General features: G+C 30.0%; 1 protein-coding gene and 1 long non-coding RNA gene across 4 annotated transcripts; one reads left to right on the top strand and one right to left on the bottom strand.

The window, feature by feature from the left end:
- The first annotated feature begins 1,599 nt into the window (after nucleotides 1-1,599).
- Nucleotides 1,600-21,400, top strand: LOC18585699 (ent-kaurenoic acid oxidase 1-like). Of its 3 annotated transcripts, XM_007008644.3 has the most exons (9): nucleotides 1,602-2,032; nucleotides 3,327-3,804; nucleotides 3,890-4,153; nucleotides 4,255-4,344; nucleotides 4,454-4,532; nucleotides 4,639-4,745; nucleotides 4,865-4,986; nucleotides 5,244-5,374; nucleotides 21,208-21,400. In XM_007008644.3, the coding sequence occupies exons 1-8, from the start codon at nucleotides 1,800-1,802 to the stop codon at nucleotides 5,359-5,361; spliced, it is 1,491 nt and encodes a 496-aa protein (XP_007008706.3). In that variant the 5' UTR covers nucleotides 1,602-1,799; the 3' UTR covers nucleotides 5,362-5,374; nucleotides 21,208-21,400. The 3 variants fall into 3 exon arrangements, with proteins under 3 accessions (XP_088666693.1, XP_007008706.3, XP_088666692.1); XM_088810566.1 differs by lacking the exon at nucleotides 21,208-21,400 and having other exon boundaries at nucleotides 5,244-6,492; XM_088810567.1 differs by lacking the exons at nucleotides 5,244-5,374; nucleotides 21,208-21,400 and having other exon boundaries at nucleotides 1,600-2,032; nucleotides 4,865-4,990.
- LOC148760200 (uncharacterized) lies at nucleotides 18,243-20,550 on the bottom strand. The gene is made up of 3 exons (XR_016023204.1): nucleotides 20,225-20,550; nucleotides 19,494-19,573; nucleotides 18,243-18,627 (listed from the first exon to the last, which is right to left on the bottom strand). It is a non-coding gene; the product is annotated as an uncharacterized LOC148760200 (long non-coding RNA).
- Nucleotides 21,401-23,237: the final 1,837 nt, after the last annotated feature.

The following is a 23,237-nucleotide window of genomic DNA, read 5'->3' as shown; positions in this document are numbered from 1 at the left end:
TAACAAGTGGAGTTAAATTTCTTACCAGGTCGAACTATACAAGCTCACACAATGAAGTAACAACAATTAATGTAAATTAAATCCTAAACCCTAAACCCTAACCCCAAAGAAGAATAACAACTAGTACAACTGCCTACTTTTAGTACTTGTAAAACTAACAAGTAACAACAATTAATGGTGAATCTTAACCTGATGACAGTACAATGTGTGTGGTCATAACTGATGAATGATGTTGTTACTGAATTATATCAGGGGTTGGGATTGTTCTTTCATCTTTGAATAATATTTCTCTTTTTCAGGTCCAAAGAATAAGAAATTATTGAAGGAATTTAAGTGTCCACATCCTGTACGTATAGGAGAAGAATGCAAACAGTCAGAAGGCAGTGAATTTTATTTTTCAAGGTTGGAGAGATGTCTTCTCTGTTTCTTTTTTTGTATGGCTAACTGATTACAGGAACGTGTTGTATTGCGTTTCAGTCGCAATCAAAGATCTCAAGGACAGACATGATCAAAGAAGGATCTAATGTCAGCTACCACCAATTCCTTCTTCTGTGCTAACTTTAGGGGACATTTGATTTGCCTTAAAATCTCATGGCCCTTGTGCCTTCTACCAAAATTTAGTGGTTCAACAATTGCGCTTGGTGTCTAGAACGCCTATTTATTTCTACAGACTTGAGAGCAAGAAAGAAGAAAGGAAGGAAAAAAAAAAATAAGGTGCCCTTGACCTTTGTGATATATATACACAGGCATTTATAAAACATGTTATCATGTTTAATGATTTTATTTGGTTGATAGCTATATATTAACCATCTAGAACAACCGTCAAACATATTAAAATGAACAGTAAAGGCATACAGTATAGGGATCGGGATCAATCAAGAAGTTTAGCCATCAACTCTGCTTCTGTTTGCTTGCACCTGTCGAAATCTTGGCACAACCCCTATGTGAGCACGAGTGAGAATTTAAAAGCATTTGAATGATAAAATCTCTATTCTTCTGTCTTCTTATCCGAGATTCCAATATAAGATCTTTGATATTGAAATTTTTAATTTTATAATTAAGCTATTGAAAAATTCTTTTGGAGACATGGAGATGTGTTCATTTAAAAGAATTTAGGAAAAGATTAAATTTGTGAGAGACTACTTCAACCTATATGTTATGTAGTGGTAGAGATTTATTTACAGTATCTTCGATATTAAGTAATTTCAATTTGAAGAGGGCAGAAATGATGAAGAAATAAGATTTCCCACCCCGGAATTTTATGTAATGCAAATGAAAGTATTCCAGCTCAAATATACATACATATATATATATATATACATACATATATATATATATATATATATGGAGGAACGAATGTTTTGTATAGTATTTATTTTAAACGCATAATTAGAAATGTTAATTAATTCGGTAAGTAGATTGTAGAGTGACTACTGACCAGTAGAAGGAAGGCTCTTATAGGGAATCAAATCCAATATAGAAACGACAAAAGAGTAAATATAGGCCGGCAAGTTCCTCCTGTCTTTCTATTTCCTTGGTCCTTTAATATGGTAAGTTAGTGTAGCACCATTTGCCTTTCACTAGCATGTTTTGTGGTCTTGCTTTCGTTTCTCTCTGTCACTTTCCTTAAATGCTCAAAGTGCTGCCCTTTCATCTTTATCACTTTCAGTGATAGTATATTGTATATTGGGGCTCTAACAGCCATTGAGAACGCACGATATAGAACGACTCACATCCTTGAGAGAAGTCTCAAGTTTGATATACAAATATTGGGGGTTAAAGCTGTGCAGCACCCTGCAATGGAGATGGGTTCGATGTGGATGGTCCTCTTAGCAATATTGGCTGGCTTGGCGTCTGTAAAATGGGTTCTGGAGAGAGTGAATTGGTGGCTGTATGAATCCCAGTTGGGTGATATGCAGTACTCTCTGCCGCCAGGGGATTTGGGTTGGCCTTTTGTTGGCGATATGTGGTCTTTCCTGCGAGCCTTCAAGTCCGACGATCGTGACTCTTTCATCCGTTCCTTCGTTTCCAGGTACTTTCCCTCACCGCTCTCTCTCTTCAAGTTTCTGTATGTATTTATATATAAAGTTGATTTGCCCCAAAAAAAGTGTATGTCTGCAGTGATATACATACAGAAGTATCCATCTCTACTCTTGAGTCTTTCTGGGAATAGCTATCCCCACCAGCTAAAATTAACGATTAGGCAGGGAAAGGAAAATCCAAATAGAATTTGTTGGGGTGGAGGATCGTTTGAAGTAGGTAAGTGGTTCAAAGTGGAGCAGCTAACTGTTTGTCTCTGCGTGTCATCTCGGGCGAAATACTTTTAGTTAGTGCGGAAAGGACATTGAGAGACGTCATGCAAGACGTTTCATACTTCGATTGAGAGCGAGAGAGAGAGAAAGGATCTGACCGACCTCCATTTATTAATTGCACTTTATTAATTGCTTTAGCATTGCCTTTGGCTTTGGCTATTTAAATGTATCATAGATGCATCGTAGTGTTATGAGGAGCATCCAGGATCTGACCGACCTCCATTGTCTGTCATGAAATACTCCAACCTTCACAGTTCATCTTAGAGAGTCCAATGTTAACTTCCAGTTTTCAACAAAAATACATGGACTCGTATCGTACATGTTTGGGCACCACGTGAGTTGAGCTCCAACTTTGTTTCTGGACCCACCACTTCATGTCTGGGGAATGGGGCAGTTGGCACTCTTGTCGCCTACTATTATTGCTATTTGCTAGAACACGCGTATCTGCACATTCCACTTCACTATCCTAGTCCAAGACTTGTGTTTTTCTTTTTCAATGGGAGTCGGTTAAGTTATCCGACACCTTCAAAAACTTGGCAAACATACACGCACAGCGTCTGTTTTACTTTTGGGTTCGGCTTGCAACCAAATCGGACACTTTCTCCTTTTCCAGCGGGAAGCTGATAAATATTGAGCATTTCTCTCTCTCCTTAACACTTACAATGTACAATCCAACATGTATAGCTATCGTGGTCATGAAGGAAAACACAGTATCTATGCAAACTTGAATGGTTTTGGGCACTCACATGTTTTTAATAATGCCATAAAGTAATGAAATAGTAACTTTACAAATATTTATTTCTTCTGAATAATTATACAATCATTATCAAATACTTTTAACATAAAAAAAATTAACTTTTTTTACAATATTTTATCTTATTTTGTATAAATAATATACTCTAACTCTCCAAAAATTAGGCATTTCTGTACATTTTTATCACAACTTCATTGATGCACGAGCTTATTTCCCAACGTGCTAATAACTTTTGCTGCGTAATTGAACAAACCACGCAGATTCGGACACATTGGAATCTACAAGGCCTTCATGTTTGGGAGCCCCAGTGTAATTGTCACAACGCCCGAAACATGTAAAAGAGTATTAAATGATGATGATGCATTTAAGCCAGGATGGCCGACTGCCACAGTGGAGCTCATAGGAAAGAAATCATTTATTGGCATTTCTTACGAACAGCACAAGCGTCTCCGCCGTTTAACTGCAGCTTCTGTCAATGGCCATGAAGCATTGTCCATGTACATCCAATACATTGAAGAGAATGTGATATCTGCCTTGGACAAATGGTCCAAGATGGGAGATATTGTATTCTTATCGGAACTCCGAAAGCTCACTTTTAGGATAATAATGTATATTTTCCTCAGCTCAGAAAGCGAAGAGGAAATGGAAGCCTTGGAAAGGGAGTACACAACGCTTAACTATGGAGTTAGAGCCATGGCAATCAATGTCCCCGGATTTTCTTACCATAAAGCCCTCAAGGTGAGATTTTCTTACTTCTTTTCTTGCATGCGAAGATGATTATTGAACGTTAACAAGGGATAGAACTGGATTTTCTTTCCTTCAGGCTCGGAAAAACTTAGTGGCAGTGTTTCAATCTATGGTGAATAAGCGGAGAAAGCAGAAGAAGATGAATAACTCAACGAACAAGAAAGACATGTTAGATGCCTTGATGGATGTCAAAGACGAGAAAGGTGAAACATTAGATGACGAGGAAATCATTGATATCATGCTGATGTACCTGAATGCAGGCCATGAATCTTCTGGCCATACTACAATGTGGGCCACTATTTTCCTGCAACAATACTCGGAATTTCTAGAAAAGGCAAAGGTAACAAAACATAGAGCTGTTTCTTGTTAATTAATTTACTTTCTTGAGTATTATTAGAGCTTTCGTTTGCTGCTTTTTCATTAGACATGACAATGTTACAGGCGGAGCAAGAGAGGATCATTAAAAAAAGGCCATCAACACAGAAGGGTTTAACCCTTAAGGAAATTAGAGAAATGGATTATCTTTCTAAGGTACCTCTCTGTTATATTTGGTGAATTTTATGGTTTGGGCAAGATTGTCTGATGTTGAGTACAAGATGGAACCTTTCATTTCACTCAGTAATTTTATTTATATATGAAGGTGATTGATGAGACGCTTCGCTTGATAACATTCTCATTGACGGTCTTCCGAGAGGCAAAAACAGATGTCCATATAAGCGGTAATTTGACATTCCAGAATTTCTTAATTTAGGTCTGTTTATGAAATACTCCAAAATCATACATTACTAATATTGTTGCATGAATTTCTTGTTTTTTTTTGTTCAGGTTACACCATTCCCAAGGGATGGAAAGTTTTAGTCTGGTTCAGAAGCATTCACTTGGATCCTGAGATTTATACAAATCCAAAAGAATTTAATCCTTCTCGATGGGACGTAAGTTTTAGAGCGCTTTCATACTTATTTAAATTAATGCTTTTGCTCTATATCTATGTGCATCAGCCATAAGCGTAACATATTAGTTATAAATTGTACAAATTTAAAAATCTGTGCAGTATCATGCTGCCAGAGCAGGAACTTTCCTTCCTTTTGGAGCAGGAAGCAGGTTGTGCCCTGGAAATGATCTTGCCAAGCTTGAAATTGCTATTTTTCTTCATCATTTTCTCCTCAACTATCAGTAAGTTATTTTGCAATGTCAGTTATTTATCTTTATATATAGTTCATGGTTTCTTTATAACGTGATTATCGGTTTTCACATCATTTTTTAAATAATTTAAAAAACATTACATCATCACAATCACCAACAATATTTAAGAAAAATGCTGCAAGTCACAGTTTGGTGTTTGATAATGCCTTTAAGCACCACGTTGATTGGAGCATACTTCTAATAAGAATGAATTAGTAATATTTTCCTTTTGTTCTGGTGTGTTGCAGGCTGGAGCGGCTTAATCCTGAGAGTAAAATTAGGTATTTACCACATTCAAGACCTGCAGATAATTGCTTGGCGAGAATTAAGAAACACCCTCCTCGTCTGCCTAAGGAAGAAAAGTGAAAAATATTAGTAGGTTTGTACGTATGATAATAATTTCTTTTTACAATAATGATGATGATAATAATAATAATAATAATAATAGTAATAATGATGATGATGATGATGATGGTGGTGGTGGTGGTGGTAGCAATATTTCACAAAGGAACAGGAGGTATTGTTCAAGGAGATCAATGAACAATGATCCACAAACAAATGCACAGCCATTCAGGTCTTCACCAATTAAAATACCCTGCATGCAGATTCAATCACCAACATTTATTTAATATCTTAGACACTAAAAAATTATAATAAAACTTTATTAATAAAAAAAAGAGAAAATAAAAAAATCATAAAACAAAAATCATAAACAAAAATGAATTAAAAAAATAATAAAAATAGAAGAGAGAGAGAGGGGTACGACTGGCAAGGTGCGGACACACCTTGCCAAGTACCACCCTTTCTGCCAGACGCGAAAAACTCGCGTCTGGCAAAGTAGTGAGAGCGTGCCCCCTCCAGAGGCCAAGAATTGAGTATAAAGGGGATGGGGCACTGTAGCAAAAAGGGATCCAGAAGCAAAAAATCATAGAGTAGCCAAAAATTGAATCGAAAAACCCTAGGAATCCTTAGCAACCCAAAAACCTAGCAGCATCAAAACCATAAAAATCCTATTCTAGCAGCCAACCAATGAACCAACCACAAAATCCACAGTCAAAAAATATAAAAAAAAAAGTAAAAAATCAACAAAAAAATACACCATGGAGACTGAGAAACAGAGAGGTTTCTTTGGTTTGTTTTTTTTTAAGGGTGGATTTTGATTTTTGGAGAGGGATTTTTTGGTTTGGGTAGTGCAGCCGGTTGAGTAAAAGCTTTGGGAAAGTGTTGTCGGTTTAGGGGGATTAGGATTTGGGCTTTGCTGCCGTCGGTTTTAGGAAGGGAGATCTGGAGCTTTGGGCTTGCCGTCGACGAGAGGAAGAGGTAGAGGAGAGAGATTCGAACGGCAGGCATAGGGATGAAAAGAGAGAGCCGACGGTCGGCGAAAGGTAATAGAGGAATATAGAGAGAGGGAACCAATCGGTTAAGGGGGAGTGAGAGAGGTTCGGCGAAAGGGAAGCTTTGGGTCTCGTAGCCAATGATAGCAGAGAGAAAAAGAAACTCCTCAAGCTGCCGACGGGTAGCGTGAGAGAGAAAGGTGAGATTTTTAAAGAGGGAAGAGAGAGTCCAGCGGTAGATAGAGAAAATGGGGATAGAAAATGAAGACATGAAGAAGAAAGGGAGCTTTTATACTTGGATCTAGGCTCAAACGACACCGTTTCAGGGAAGGTTGTAAACAATTAAAAAGCTTGAAACGACACAGTTTGGAGAGAAGGGACCGAATCCCTGAAGTGGGTAAGCGGGCCGTCTACTGATCCAGGTTCTCCTAAAGCAGAATTCGGGCCGTGGAGAAGCAGGAGGACTAAAGTTGGGTGGGTATTTGGCCCATAAAGGTAAATTCTTTGTCATGCTATTAAGATTTGTAATGATTTGGGCTTGCTCATTTTGTTAGCTTTCAGATTTATTATTTAATCATTTAGGATTAAGATTGGATTACTTTAGCATAATGTTCAAAGATTTTTATATGTTATTTTTCGGATAAAGAGAATAATACATATAGGGGAATATAAATATATATATAATATATATATATAATATAAAAATAAAAACTTGTATATTTAATTAAGGAAAATTTAAATGTAGGAGAATACTTATTAAAAGTATTTAAACTTAGGCAAGTGAAGTTCATGTGCAAAAAAATAGATTGTTAAGTGGAATATGTTTACAATGATGGAGTTATGGAGATAAATAATAAATATAAAAAGGGAAAATAACATATAAAAGAAGGAAATAAAGGGTAGGATAAAGATTTACATATAGATTAACTAAAAAATTTGAAAATTATTTGATTAAGTATTAAAATAATTATAATAAAATAGATATGGGAATCAATCTTGGAAAATTAACTCTAACAAAAAATAATAATAAAAAATATAGAATAAATAAATAAATAAATACAAAATACCATGATATTAACTACAAGTGTAATATAACCGATGATGGGATGATCGGTCGGGACGCGAGAAGTCGTAATCTCGGGCTAATTTTCCCTAAGTTTGAAATCTGAATTAAGGTTTCACCAGTACGATGGGAGGGTCTCGATTTTGAGATTTCAAGATTTTTATTCTAAATAAATAAAATTTTACTACATAAAAAAAATTAGTCAAAAATAAAAAAAATAATAAAACAATAAATAGATAAAATGAAAAAAATGAAAAAAAAAATATATAAAAATAAATAAAAATAAAATAAGCATAAACTTCACAAACATAACATATATTTCTATTGCATCATGCATACCATTGCATATAAGTATTTTTGTTTACGAGTTAAGCCCCGATGATGGGATTTTTCGAGGATCTTGCGAAGGTGAGTATTTCTCGAAAAGTTTTCTAAGTGAAAAGATGTCCCCAAGTCCTACCAGTATGATGGGAGGGCTCGGTAAATATCTTTAATAAAAAGCTTTCGCTCGTATTAGGTTCATTATTAATGAAAATATTATTTTTTAAAGAAAAACGTACGATGACTCCAATGATGAGAATTATTCGTTGAATTTACGAAGGCGAGTTTCTCGAATAATTCCCTAGGTGAGAGAACACCCCAGATCCCACCAGTATGATGGGCGAATTCAGGAGAACGCCCTCGATAAAAGGATATTCATCCGACATACTTTTATCCCACGCCATGCATTTAATCTTACCTCACACTGGCATTTCATTTTAAAATCAAACAAAATAATTTAATAAAATTGGAGATATAATAAGCAAGTTATAGCTAAGGAAATAAAATGAACTAAAATAAATAAATAATAATAATAATAAATATAAATAAAGCCTAATAGGATAATCTAAAAATGGTACCGTTCATGGAACGGGCGTTCCGGGGGTGCTAATCCTTCTCCGGGCGTAACCGTACTCCCGAACCTAGATCTCAAAAAATGTAGATCAGTTTAAGATTCTTTCGGCGGGCTTAAATCTAATTAAGACTCTGTCAATTAGAATCGAGTCAATAGGTGACCAATCACACCTAATAAAAAAGATTGATGGCGACTCCTAGTTTTAGAGTTTTCACTCGTGTCTGACGGTCGGGTTCCCGGACCCACACGTTACGACAAATATTGGATAAGCAACAAGAAAGGAAAACAAATTAAAACCTTAAATATCTTTAAAAGGACCTTAAAAATGCTTTAAAATTCATGAAAAAAACTTTAAAAATACTTCAAAAGACTTTAAAAATGTTTTAAAAATAACTTACAAAACCTTAAAAATCCATAAAATACCTTGAAGACAACTTAAAAATCCTTTGAAATTAATGGAAAAAACCTTAAAAATGCTTAGAATAACCTTAAGCATCCTTAAAAAGATCCTAAAAATCATTTAAAAAATTAAAAAAATCCTAAAAAATCGTAATAAATAATTAAAAAAAATTAAAAATACTTTAAAAATATTAAAAATACTTCAAATTTCTTGAAAAATTTCTAAAAATCTTTAAATATCTTTAACAAGACCTTAAAAATGTTTAAAAATCCATGAAAAAATCTTAAAAATGCTTCAAAAGATTTTAAAATCTTTTAAAAATAACTTACAAAACCTAAAAAATCCATAAATTCCTTGGAAAATCCTTGAAAACACCTTAAAAATCCTTTAAAATCCATGAAAAAAACTTTAAAATTCTTAGAATGACAATAAAAATCCATGAAAAAGCCTTAAAAAATCCTTAGAATTCGTAATAAATAATTAAAAAAATTAAAAATCTGTTAAAAACATAAAAAAATCTTTTAAATTCCTTGAATAATCACTAAAAAACCTTAAATATCCTTAAAAGGACCTTAAAAATGTTTAAAAATCAATGAAAAAAACCTTAAAAATCATTAAAAAGACTTTAAAAATATTTTAAAAATGACTTGAAAAACCTTAAAAATCCATAAAATCCCTTGAAAACACCTTAAAAATCTTTTAAAATCCATGAAAAAAAAACCTTAAAATGCTTAGAATGACTCTAAGAATCCATAAAAAAGACTTAAAAAAACCTTAAAATATGTAATAAATAATTAAGAAAATTAAAAATCCCTCAAAATCATCAAAAATCTTTCAAATACTTTGAAAAATCTCTAAAAAACCTTAAATATCCTTAAAAGGACCTTAAAATGCTTAAAAATCCATTAAAAACACCTTAAAAATACTAAAAAAGAATTTAAAATATTTTTAAAAATGACTTACAAAACCCTAAAAATCCATAAAATCCTTTGAAAATCGTTGAAAATACCTTAAAAATCTTTTCAAATCCATGAAAAAAACTTAAAAAATGCTTAGCATCACCTTAAACATCCTTAAAAAAACCCTAAAAATCATTAAAAATGCCTTAAAAATATTTAAAATTCGTAATAAATAATTAAGGAAATTAAAAATCTCTTAAAAATGTCAAAAATCTTTCAAATTCCTTCAAAAATCTCTAAAAACCTTAAATATCCTTAAAATAACCTTAAACATACTTAAAAATCCATAAAAGATCTTAAAAATCCCTAAAAAGACTTTAAAATCTTTTAAAAATGACTTACAAAACATTAAAAATCCATAAAATCCCTTGAAAATCATTGAAAAGACCTTAAAAATTCTTTGAAATCCTTAAAAAAAAAACCCTAAAAAATGCTTAGTATGACCTTAAACATCTTTAAAAAGACCCTAAAAATCATTAAAAAAGCTTTAAAAAATCTTTAAAATTATTAATAAATAATTAAAAAATTGAAAATCCTTTAAAAACATAAAAAATTCTTAAAATTCCTTCAAAAATATATAAAAAACCTTAAAAATCCTTAAAAAGACTTTAAAAATCTTTTGAAAATGATTTACAAAACCTCAAAAATCTTTAAAATCCCATAAAAACACTTTAAAAATCCTTTAAAATTAATGAAATATACCTTCAAAATGCTTAGAATGACCTTAAACATCTTCAAAAAGATCTTACAAGTCCTTTAAAAAACTTTTGAAAAACCTTAAAAATCATAATAAATAATTAAGAAAATTAAAAATCCTTTAAAAACAAAAAAAATCTTCAAATTTCTTAAAAATCTCTAAAAAACCTTAAATATGCTTAAAAGGGCCTTAAAAATACTTAAAAATTAATGAAAAAACCTTAAAAATCCTTAAAAAGACTTTAAAAATCTTTTTAAAATGACTTGAAAAACCTTAAAAATTCATAAAATCCCTTGAAAACGCCTTAAAAATCCATTGAAATACATGAGAAAAAACTTCAAATGCTTAGAATAACCTTAAACATCCTTAAAATGACTCTAAAAATCTTTAAAAATGCCTTAAAAAATCTTTAAAATTCGTAATAAATAATTTAAAAAATTAAAAATCACTTAAAAACATCAAAAACCCTTCAAAATTCTTCAAAAAAATCTAAAAAACATTAAACATTCTTAAAAGGACCTTAAAAATACTTAGAAATCTATGAAAAAAGCTTTAAAAATATTTGAAAAGATGTCAAAAATCTTTTAAAATGACTTACAAAACTTTGAAAATTCATAGAATCTCTTGAAAATTCATGAAAACACCTTAAAAATCCTTTCAAATTCCTTAAAAAAAATTTAAAAATGTTTAGAATGACCTTAAACATCCTTAAAAAGACCCTAAAAATTCCATGAAAATGCCTTAAAAATTCTTAAAATTCGTAATAAATAATTAAAAAAATTAAAAATCCCTTAAAAACATAAAAAATCTTTCTAAGTCCTTGAAAAATCTTTAAAAGCCCTTAAATATCCTTAAAAGGATCTTAAAAATGCTTAAAATTCATAAAAAAAGTTAATGAAAAAAACCTTTAAAATGATTAGAATGACCATAAACATCTTTAAAAAGACCCTAAAAATCCTTTAAAATCTAAAAAATCCTAAAATTTGTAATAAATAATTAAAAAAATTACAAATACTTTAAAAACATTAAAAATCTTCCAAATTTCTTGAAAATGTTCTAAAATTTTTTAAATATATTTAAAAAGACCTTAAAAATGCTTAAAAATCTAAAAAAAACCTTAAAAATTCTTCAAAAGATTTTAAAATCTTTTAAAAATAACTTACAAAACCTTAAAAATTCATAAAATCCCCTGAAAATCTTTGAAAACATTTTAAAAATCATATAAAATCCAGGAAAAAAACTTTAAAAATACTTAGAATGAGAATAAAAGTTCATGAAAAAGTCGTAAAAATATTTAAAATTCGTAATAAATAATTAGAAAAATTAAAAATCTCTCAAAAACATAAAAAAATCTTTGAAAAAAACCTTAAAAATGTTTAGAATGACCTTAAACATACTTAAAAAGACCCTAAAAATTCTTGAAATTTCCTTAAAAAATCTTTAAAATTCGTAATAAATTATTAAGAAAATTAAAAATCCATCAAAAACATTAAAAATCCTTCTAATTCCTTGAAAAATCTCTAAAAAATCTTAAATATCCTTAAAAGGACCTTAAAAATGCTTTAAAAGACTTTAAAAATCTTTTAAAAATAACTTACAAAACCTTAAAAATCCATAACATACCTTGAAAATCTTTGAAAACACTTTAAAAATCCTTTGAAATCCATGAAAAGAACTTTAAAATGCTTAAAATGACCTTAAACATCCTTAAAAAGACCCTAAAAATTCTTTAAAAAATCTGAAAAATTCCTCAAAAATCCTAATAAATAATTATGTAAATTAAAAATATCTTAAAAACATTAAAATCTTTCAAATTTCTTGAAAATTTTCTAAAAAAACCTTAAATATCCTTAGAGGGACATTAAAAATGTTTAAAAATCCTTTAAAAAAACCTTAAAAATTCCTAAAAAGACTTTAAAAATCTTTTAAAAATGACTTAAAAAACCTTAAAAATGCATAAAATCCCATGCAAATCTTTGAAAATACCTTAAAAATCCTTTGAAATCCATGAAAATAACTTTAAAAATGCTTAGAATGACCTTAAACATCCCTAAAATGAGACTAAAAATCCTTTAAAATGCCTTAAAAAATTCTTCAAATTCGTAATAAATAATTAAGAAAATTAAAAATCCCTTAAAAACATAAAAAATCATTCAAATTCCTTGAAAAATCTGTAAAAAACCTTAAATATCCATAAAAGGACCTTAAAATGCTTAAAAATCCATGAAAATATCCTTAAAATGCTTGAAAAGGCTTTAAAAATAATTTAAAAATGACTTTAAAAACCTTAAAAATCCGTAAAATCTTTTGAAAACAACTTGAAAGCACCTTAAAGATCTTTTGAAATCCATGAAAAAATAACCTTAAAAATGTTTAGAGCAATCTTAAACATCCTTAAAAACTCCTAAAAATCCTTGAAAATTTCATAAAAAATCTTGAAAATTCGTAATGAATAATTAAAAAAATTAAACATCCCTTAAAAACATAAAAAATCTTTTTAATTACTTGAAAAGTCTATAAAAAAAACCCTATATATCCTTAAAATGACCTTAAAAATGCTTAAAAATTAATGAAAAAAATCCTAAAAAATCTTTAGAAAGACGTTAAATTTTTTTTTAAAATGACTTACAAAACCTTAAAAATCCACAAAATCTCTGAAAAATTATTGAAAACACCTTAAAAATCCTTTGAAATCCATGAACAAAAACCTTAAAAATGCTTAGAATGACCTTTAACATACTTAAAAGGACCCTAAAAATCCTTGAAAATGCCTTAAAAAATTCTTAAAATTCAGAATAAATAATTAAGAAATTAAAAATCCCTTCAAAACATCAAAAATCCATTAATTCCTTGAAAAATCTAAAAAAAAAACCTTAAATATCTTTAGAGGGACCTTAAAAATGCTTAAAAATCTATGAAAAAAACCTTAAAAATGCTTTAAAAGATTTTAAAAATCTTGTAAAAATAACTTACAAAACCTTAAAAATCCATAAAATCTCTTGAAAATCTTTGAAAGCACCTTAAAATCCTTTGAAATCCATAAAAAAAAACTTTAAAATGCTTAGAGTGACAATAAAAATCCATGAAAAAGCCTTAAAAAATCTTTAAAATTCATAATAAATAATTTAAAAAATTAAAGATCCCTTAAAAACATAAAAAATCTTTCAAATTTCTTGAAAAATCTCTAAAAACCCTTAAATATCCATAAAAAGACCTAAAAATGCTTAAAAATTCATTAAAAATACGTTTAAAATCCTTAAAAAGACTTTAAAAATCTTTTGAAAATGAGTTACAAAACCTTAAAAATTCATAAAATCCCTCGAAAATCATTGAAAACATCTTAAAAATCCTTTTAACTATATGAAAAAAACCTTAAAACTATTTAGAATTACCTTAAACATCCTTTAAAAGATCCAAAAAGTCCTTGAAAATACTTTAAAAAATCTTTAAAATTCGTAATAAATAATTAAGAAATTAAAAAATCCCTTAAAATATCAAAAATCCATCTAATTCCTTGAAAAATCTCCAAAAATCCTTAAATATTGTTAAAAGAACCTTAAAAATGCTCAAAAATATATTAAAAAAACCTTAAAAATGCTTCAAAAGACTTTAAAAATCTTTTAAAAATAACTTACAAAACCTTAAAAATCCATAAAATACCTTGAAAACAACTTTAAAATCTTTTGAAATTAATGAAAAAAACCTTAAAAATGCTTAGAATGACCATAAACATCCTTAAAAAGGCATTAAAAATTCTTTAAAAAATCTAAAAAAATCTTCAAAAATCCTAATAAATAATTACAAAAATTAAAAATACCTTAAAAACATTAAAAATCCTTCAAATTTCTTGAAAAACTTCTAAAAAGCCTTAAATATCTTTGAAAGGCCATTAAAAATGCTTAAAAATCCACTAAAAATACCTTTAAAAAGTCTTTAAAATTTTTTTAAATGACTTGAAAAACCTTAACAATGCAAAAAATCCCTTCAAAAATCCTTGAAAACACCTTAAAAATCCTTTAAATCCATGAAAAAAAACCTTAAAATGGTTAGAATGACCCTAAAAATCTATGAAAGAACCTTAAAAATATTTAGAATGATCTTAAATATCCTTAAAAAGACCCTGAAAATACTTGAAAATGCCTTAAAATAATATTAAAAAATTCTTAAAAATCTTAATAAATAATTAAGAAAATTTAAAATACCCGAAAAACATTAAAAATCATTTAAATTTCTTGAAAAAATTCTAAAAAACCTTTAATATCCTTAAAAGGACCTTAAAAATCCATGAAAAAAACCTAAAAAATGCTTCAAAAGACTTTAAAAATATTTTAAAATAACTTAGAAAATCTTAAAAATCCCTAAAATACCTTGAAAACAACTTTAAAATCTTTTGAAATTAATGAAAAAAACCTTAAAAATGCTTAGAATGACATTAATCCTTAAAAGACCCTAAAAATTCTTGAAAAAGCCTTAAAAAATATTAGAATTTGTAATAAATAGTTAAAAAATTAAAAATCCTTTAAAAACATAAAAAAATCTTTTAAATTTCATAAACAATCTCTAAAAAACCTTAAATTTTCTTAAAAGGCCTTAAAAATGTTTAAAAATTCATGAAAAAAACCTTAAAAATCTTGGAAAAGACTTTAGAAATCTTTTAAAAGTGACTTAAAAAACCTTAAAAATCCATAAAATCCATTAAAAATCCTTGAAAACACCTTAAAAATCCTTTGAAATTTATGAAAAAAACCTTGAAAATGTTTAAAATGACCTTAAACGCCCTTAAAAAGAGCTTTAAAATCTTTGGAAATGCCTTAAAAATCTTTAAAATTCGTAATAAATAATTAAGAAAATTAAAAATCCCTTAAAAACATAAAAAATCCTTCTAATTCCTTGAAAAATATCTGAAAAAACTTTTAATATCCTTATAGGGACTTTAAAAATACTTTAAAATCCATGAAAAGAACCTTAAAAATGCTTCAAAAGGCTTTAAAAATCTTTTAAAAATAAGTTACAAAACCTTAAAAATTCATAAAATACCTTGGAAACAACTTTAAAATCCTTTGAAGTTAATGAAAAAAAACCTTAAAAATACTTAGAATGACTTTAAACACTTTTGAAAAGACCCTAAAAATCTTTAAAAATGTATTAAAAATCCTAAAAACTCATAATAAATAATTAAGAAAATTAAAAATACCTTAAGAACATTAAAAATCCTTGAAATTTCTTGAAAAATTTCTAAAAATCTTTAAATATCTTTAAAAATATTTTAAAAATTCATTAAAAATTCTAAAAAATGCTTCGAAAGACTTTACAGATCTTTTAAAAATAACTTTCAAAACCTTAAAAATGCATAAAATCCCTTGAGAATCCTTGAAAACACCTTAAAAATCTTTTGAAATCTATAAAAAAACTTTAAAATACTTAAGATGACAATAAAAATCCATTAAAAATGTTGGCTCCATTAGTTTTTGATGATGATGAAACATTCTCATTCGTTTGTGTCAATGCCTTTACTTAAGTGTGTAGGAAAATTAATGAATGAAGTTAATAAATCAATCTTTTAAAGTATATTGTAAAGCCCGACCTTATAAAATACTTGTCATGACATACATGTGATGATAGCATGATTGCATGTTAAGAGAGTCTCGAAAAATTTACAAAAGTAGGTATTGTACCTAGAGGTACAACAAGGTTGATTTAAGCCTCGAACTAGATCAAATAGAGAATTTGAGATGAAATTAAGGATATTAAAGTACCAGAATGGTTTAATATGGTGATTTGGAGTTCGAGGATAAATTTGGAGTCAAACAGAATTTTCACTATCCAGGGGCAAAATGGTCATTTGCCACCTGGGGACAAAATGGAAATTTTTAGAAACGATTTTTTGACCCCATTTGACTTATTATAGTATGATTTGAGTATTGGAGTATGATTTGAGGTTAATAAGTGAAAAAAAATTTTAATTATGGTATTTTCAGAGCATAGGGGTAAAATGGTAATTTTACCACCCCAGTGGCAAAATTGTAATTTTACACCACCATAACATTTTTCAAGCTCCAAAATTCTACCTCTTGTTATTTTATGCTATGGATAAATATTAGAGCATTTGTGGTGGTAAGAAAAGGTTTAAAAATTAAGTTAAAACAAGTGGACCAATAAAAAGGTGACATGTGTCAAAAATTTAATATTTTTATGTTGCCATTTAAAAACCAGCCCACACTCTTCCACTCAGCATTTCAAGGGCGACCAGCACCTGCAGAAAAGAGAAGAAAAGAAAAGAAAAACCCTAGGGAGGAAAAACTAAGGAAAAATTTTTGAATTTTCAAGAAATTGATGACTAAAGGTAAGATTTTTAATATTAAGCTTGAAATTCATCTTGCCCATGCATTTTTTTCCATTTTCCATGAATTAAATTCAAGTTTTCATGAGGGGCAATATGCTGGCCAGATTTGGAGAGAGAAAGTTGGTGATGAATTTAGTTGAATTTCAAGGTAACTTAGTGTTTTTAGGTGTTTAGTAACATTTAGTATGAAAATTAAGCAAGAAATCCACATGCCCATTATAGAACCTATCTTGGCTGAATTTTATGGGTGAGGGTTGATGATGAATTTGGTTGTTTTTCATGCCATTTAGATGTATTTAGTGCTTAGGAATACCGGAAATCGAAAACGGGTATCGAAAAATTTTACTCTCGTTGTTGGCAATTTGCACCATAATGAGAGATATTTTGGTAATTGCACTTAGAATAGACTTGTAGTGAAGTTTGTGGAATTTTGGGGAGTACTGGAAGTGTAATAAATTAATTGGAATCGAATTGGACGTTTAGACCGATTAAATAGTGCATAGTGCACGATAGGCCGAACACCTCCCATTTCATTGCATGCATTCATATAGAATATAGAATAGTTTTGTAACGATTTAGCATAAGTATATTAAATTTCCCGTTGCACATTATGTATAAGTGGTGAGCCATCAGATAAGGGCAAAGGCATTGCACCCGAGGATCAAGAATAAGAGTGTTGTAAATTCCCGTCAAAGTGAGTAACCACTGTTCATCTTATCTATCTAAAGTATTTTTACAATCGTTTTTTATGATTTTAAGAATATTGAACCTAAATGAATTTTATGTTTTATGACTAATAATCGATTTAAGGAATAAGGTTTATGACTTATTTTACAATTCAATAATGTTTCTGAAAATGTGAGTATGTGGAGACCAACCTTTGATGTTGCTTATATATTTAAGTTTACGTACCTATGTTTGGAATTGATGATTTATGAACTGATACGTGATGACATATGTGGCTGGGATTTTGGGTTGTGAAATATATAAACTGTTTGTTTTCCTTTGACAGGCTGGGTAGTATTATGTTAGCCACGTTATGTTGTCAAAATTTTATTGATTGGTGAGTTATTTAATTAGCCACTGCAGTAGGCGGGTTTTTGTGGACCAGCCTATTAGAGGGGCACGGTAAATCCCGTTATATTTACCTTAGTAAGAGAGGCACGAAGGATATCTCCTAAGGTACGATATAGTTCACTTCACGTCGAACCACCACTTGAGGATGAACTCTGCCAACGCCAAGGGATGGCTAAACTATGTTTTTATGAGTAGTTGTTAACTTAATAACCTTGGCGGACTCGGTTGAATGCCTCGGCCAAGGTATCACCGTGTCACGACCCGGAACTCCCATCGGGCCAGTGGCAACCGCCGCGACGTCCCGATAAGCACTCATTACCCCGAATGTCGATCGAAACCCCGCAAGGCTTAGCATAAACTTCCGCATCTCCCCGGTGAGCGACAGTTATTAAATCTCGCATTTCAAGAAATCATAAGTTGTTTCCAACTCAAAACAATAAAAATATTATTTTCTAGCTCACTAGGGCATTTTCGTCATTTTTTTTTTGAAATTTCGAAATCCGAAAAAATGTAATATGTAAGTGGAAACACATATTTCATGATTTAAATTAAATTTTGAAGTCTAAAACATTCGTTTAAAGTAAAATTATAGCTATTTGAATATAATAAAAATATTAAATAAAATATTCTATTTTCTTAAAATACAATATTTTCAAAGTCTTCCTAAAATAACTTTTGTAGCGTAAGAGTAAAATAAATTTATTCATATAGTAATAAAGATAATTAAAGTATGAAATTTCGTTTACAGTGACACGTGGGCCCCCAACTAACCAAGAAGGTGTAGAGCTACGAACCCTTACTTCCTATGATGCAACTCCGAGATTAATTCTCGTCTTAATCAACTATAAACAAACTGTCCTGAGCCTGAAAAATGAATAGGAAGAGGGGTGAGATTAAATAATCCCAGTGAGTAAACAATTACCGTCAAAAACATCTAAAGCCAAGTAGATTGAGACAATATAAAAACGTTATATCTCAATAATGTTCATAACACAAAATTCGTTTTAATCTATACCAAATAATTTCTTTTCATCAAAATTTTCCCGACTTATGAATTTTTTTAAACTTGGCCCCTGCCAATATCATTCTCGCGGGTACCTTCGTCAAGGTATCCCACTGAGACCGCCAAGGCTGTTCAATGACCCATACCCATAAACATGTTTTCACATCTGACACACAGCCGTTCCTTGGCGTTGGCTGAGTCTCACTCTCACGTGGTGGCCCGAACGTGAGGTGCACTCAAATCATACCTCAGGAGATACTTCACCCAACATCTCCCCCCGGAGGTAAGTATATAATTGAGTTACCGTGCCCCTCTCATAGGCAGTCCACGGAAACCCCCACCACTGCAGTGACCGTTTAATATACCACCATACCCATAAAAATTCCAATAGCATAATATGACGAATAAAATGTAATCCAGTCTACCGAGACCAATCCAAAATTGTTCATATATTTCATGCCAACCCCAAAAATTTAGCCATCATGCTACCATAGTGTCATAAGCCCCAATTTCAATAACATATAAAATCATAAATTTTAACACAGTCTCCATATACTCAATTTTCCCAAAACAATATTTGATTTCAAAACCAGTATAAATCTCATTTTTATTAAAAAACATTTTAATTGGAAAACATAATATTTTATAATTTAAATTCACCATTCAATAAAAGCATCAAACAAGTATAATTACTCTAGATATTTAAGACGATAAATTGTCCACTCACAGTTCTAAGAGTCGATGTACTCCTAATCCCAGTCTTCAAGCACAATTTTGGTACTTTTACCAGTGTAATTTGATCACCACCTATCCACAATGTACAATACATAATTCACCACATCAATGCTTGACTATTATAAAATCAATTTAGGCTTGGTATATATGCATGATATGACATGCAACTTATCCGACTACCGCTTAAATGTGGTGCTGACCTAATTCGGCCTATTACCCGATTAAATTACTAACGCGTCCAATTTAATCTCAAATTAATTTTTTTCAGTTTCTATACCTCAATTGCACCCAAATTGACTTAATGTCCCTCGGTGTGGTGTAAATTATCAGTCCTGATAGCAAATTACGAAAATACCCCTAGTGGGTAAAAATTCATATTTTTGCTCCAAAAATTTCCATTATTTTTCTAGACTCATAATTCATCATTATTCATCATAATTCCTCAAATAAACATCAAGATCATCAGCCAATATTCCCCTAGAAAATTCAGCCAATAATGGTAATGGAGGAAAATAAATTCTTTTCTTGTTGTTTTGTTCCTAAATATGCTAAACTAACTTAAAACACTAACATAACTTAAAATCAAATTAATCTAACAAGTTTCTCTCTCCTAACCCATTTTTCCAGAATTGAATTCATCCTCAAATCACATGATTCAACCATGGAAAATGATGGGAAATGCATGGGAAAGGTAAAGCACAAGTCAAAATCAAGAAATTTTACCTTTGGTCACTTGTTTCCTTGAATTTTCACCAATTTTTCCTTGAATTTCTCCCCCTAGGTTTTTGTTTTTCTTTTCCCCTTTGTTTTCTTGCTATGGCCGGCCATAATGAAGAGAAAATGGTGGTGTGGGCTGATTTTTATAGTTAAATAATATAATAATCTAAACTTGCCACATGTCACTACATTATTGGTCCATTTTTTAAATTCTTATCTTTCAAGCTTTAAATCTCCACCACACATTATTCCTTAAAATATCCATAACTTAGATAAAATTCTCAAACTTATCCAAAGTCTTGGTGAAGTAATTTTTGATATTTACACTTTTGCCCCCGTAAAAATCAAAAATTACATTTTTGCCCCAAAAACTGAAAAATTGCCCATAGACATATTTTTTATTCCTTATACTCATATCATTCCCCAATTTGTCAAATGTGATCTAAATTCTCTCAAAATCTCAAATTTTGTCTGCAGATGGAAAAATTACAATTTTACCCCTATATAGTGAAAATTTCAATTTGACTCCGAATTGATCCTCGAACTCCTAATTACCATTTTGAGTCATCCTTGAACTGTGAAACTCTTAATTTCACCTTAAAATTCCTATTTGAACTAGTTCGAGGCTTAATCGACTTAATGATACCATTAAGGGCAATATCGTCTTTTAACGATTTCTCGAACTTCCTAAATATACAAACATTCTATCGAGCATGTGAATGATATTATAATTATTTTACAAAGCAAGGTTTGACACACCGAGTATGATTTTTGGCATGAGCCAAGTTTTTAAAAAAATCATAAGTCGTGATGTGTATTATAATGAAATGTGTTGTTTTATATGATTTGAAACAAGTACAAAATGTTGTAGATTATGGTATGATGAAAAGTTAACTGTCTCCATTTACTCAGCTTTAGATGTTAATGACGGACTTTGTTTACTCACTGAGTTTATGAAAACTTACCCTTTCTTTTTTTAACCATTTCAGGTTCAAGATAATCTGTAGGCAGTCGATTTCATCAAGGATTTCTTTTGGACTTACTTTCTTGGAAATCGTAGGTCTACATTCTTGCACACTTTTGGTTATCTCGGGGTCCATATGCCACTGTAGGATAATTTTGAATACCTGGTTTACTGTATTACTATATGTATGAATTTATTTTGTTCTCACGCTATAAAAAATATTTATGCATAGTTCTATAAAAATTATTTTATAAGAAAATGAAATATATTATCGAATATTTTTATTTAGTCTAATTAGTCAACTTTTCACTCCAAATGGATGATTTAGATTACAAAAATTTATTTTTAATCGGAAATGGATATCTTTCTGCCATACGTTGTATTTTTATCAAGTTTCGAAATTTTCAGGTAAAAATGACCAAAATACCCCTGTGTGGTCAAAATTTTATTTTGATTGTTTTCGATCTAAAATAATTTATATTCTCTTAAAACTCGATATTTAGTGACTATTGCTCATAGGGGAAGTGGAAAACTGATGCAAGAGCCTTGCGAGGTTTCGGTTGACATACCGAGTAATGAATGATTATTGAGACTTCGCGGCGGTTGTCATGAGCTCGAAGGGAGTGCCGGGTCATGACATCTATACTAAAAGAAAGTGGGAGATAAAAATAATAAGACATGACTGCTTAACAAGGAGGAGGCTCATTAGTTGAATAAGAAAGAATGTTGATTAGCCAAGGTTTAAATTAGAGAAATGGCAGGCTGAAGAATATTGAGAAACAGAACCAACTTAGTTGACCAAGAAATGAGTTAGTCGACTAAGTACTTACTGCTAGAACAGCCAGAGACAGGGAACAGAGAACATAGACGACTTAGTCTACTAAGATATCGGCTAGTCGATTAAAAGCATTCTGTTTGTAAATTTGAAATCTGTACTAAAAGACAGAGTAACGGCTAGAACGGACTCCAAACTATCTTCAACGGTTAGAAAACTATCAAACCTCCATCAAAGATGTTTCTCCAAGTATAAAAGAGTCCTCCAACATTTAGAAACAATCTTTCGGAAGTTTTGGAAGAGATTTGAGTAAAAAAAAACTGAAAAACCAGAAAATTCTCTCTTCACCTCACTGCACTTAAACGTCCATCCTTTGTATTTGTATTCTACACTCAATCTTGTATCATTTAGATCAACTTGTGATCATAAGTACTTTCTTCTACCTTTCTTATTGTATTCTTAGAGTGAGGGAGTCACTCTAAGTGGTTGTTTCAAGCAAAGATTGCTTGATTGTGTTAAGGTTCTAACTTAACTTTGAAAAGTTAGTTGTTGGGTTTTAGTTTAGCTTGTGAAAAACTAGTGTAAAAGGTTTTGGCTGAGCCTTGTAAAAGCCATTATAAAGTTTGGTGAAAGCTTGTGAATTTCATTGATTTTTAGTGGATTTATTAGGAAAATCCTTGGTTGGATAATCAAGGTAGTGGATGTAGGTCTTAGACTGAACCACTCTAAATTGTTGTGCATTGTATATTCTGTTTTTATTTTCTTTGTTCTGAAAATTAGTTCCTTATCTTATCAAGAGCTGATTTGTGCTATTCACTCTCCCTCTAGCACATATAATTGGGACCAACAAAAAAGGCTTAAAAAATTGTTAAAATTTGTAATAAAAAATAAAGAAAATTAAAGATCCCTTAAAACATCTAAAATCTTTCAAATTCTTTGAAAAATCTCTAAAAAACTTTAAATATCCATAAATGGACCTTAAAAATGCTTAAAAATCCATGAAAAAATCTTTAAAAATGCTTGAAAAGGCTTTAAAAATCTTTTAAAAATGACTTTAAAAACCTTAAAAATCCATAAAATCCTTTGAAAATAAGTTGAAAACACCCTAAAAATCCTTTAAAATCCATCAAAAAAACCTTTAAAATGTTTAGAATAACCTTAAACATCCTTAAAAATATCTTAAAAATCCTTGAAAATGCCTGAAAAATTCTTAAAATTCGTAATAAACAATTAATAAAATTAAAAATCCTTTAAAACATAAAAAATCCTTCTAATTCCTT

The sequence above is a fragment of the Theobroma cacao genome, chromosome 10 (genome assembly GCF_053813885.1).
Source record: "Theobroma cacao isolate CCN51 chromosome 10, ASM5381388v1, whole genome shotgun sequence".
Lineage (NCBI taxonomy): Eukaryota > Viridiplantae > Streptophyta > Magnoliopsida > Malvales > Malvaceae > Theobroma > Theobroma cacao.
The sequence above is the reverse complement of the archived record's forward strand: the minus strand, read 5'-3'. Positions and strand labels throughout refer to the sequence as shown.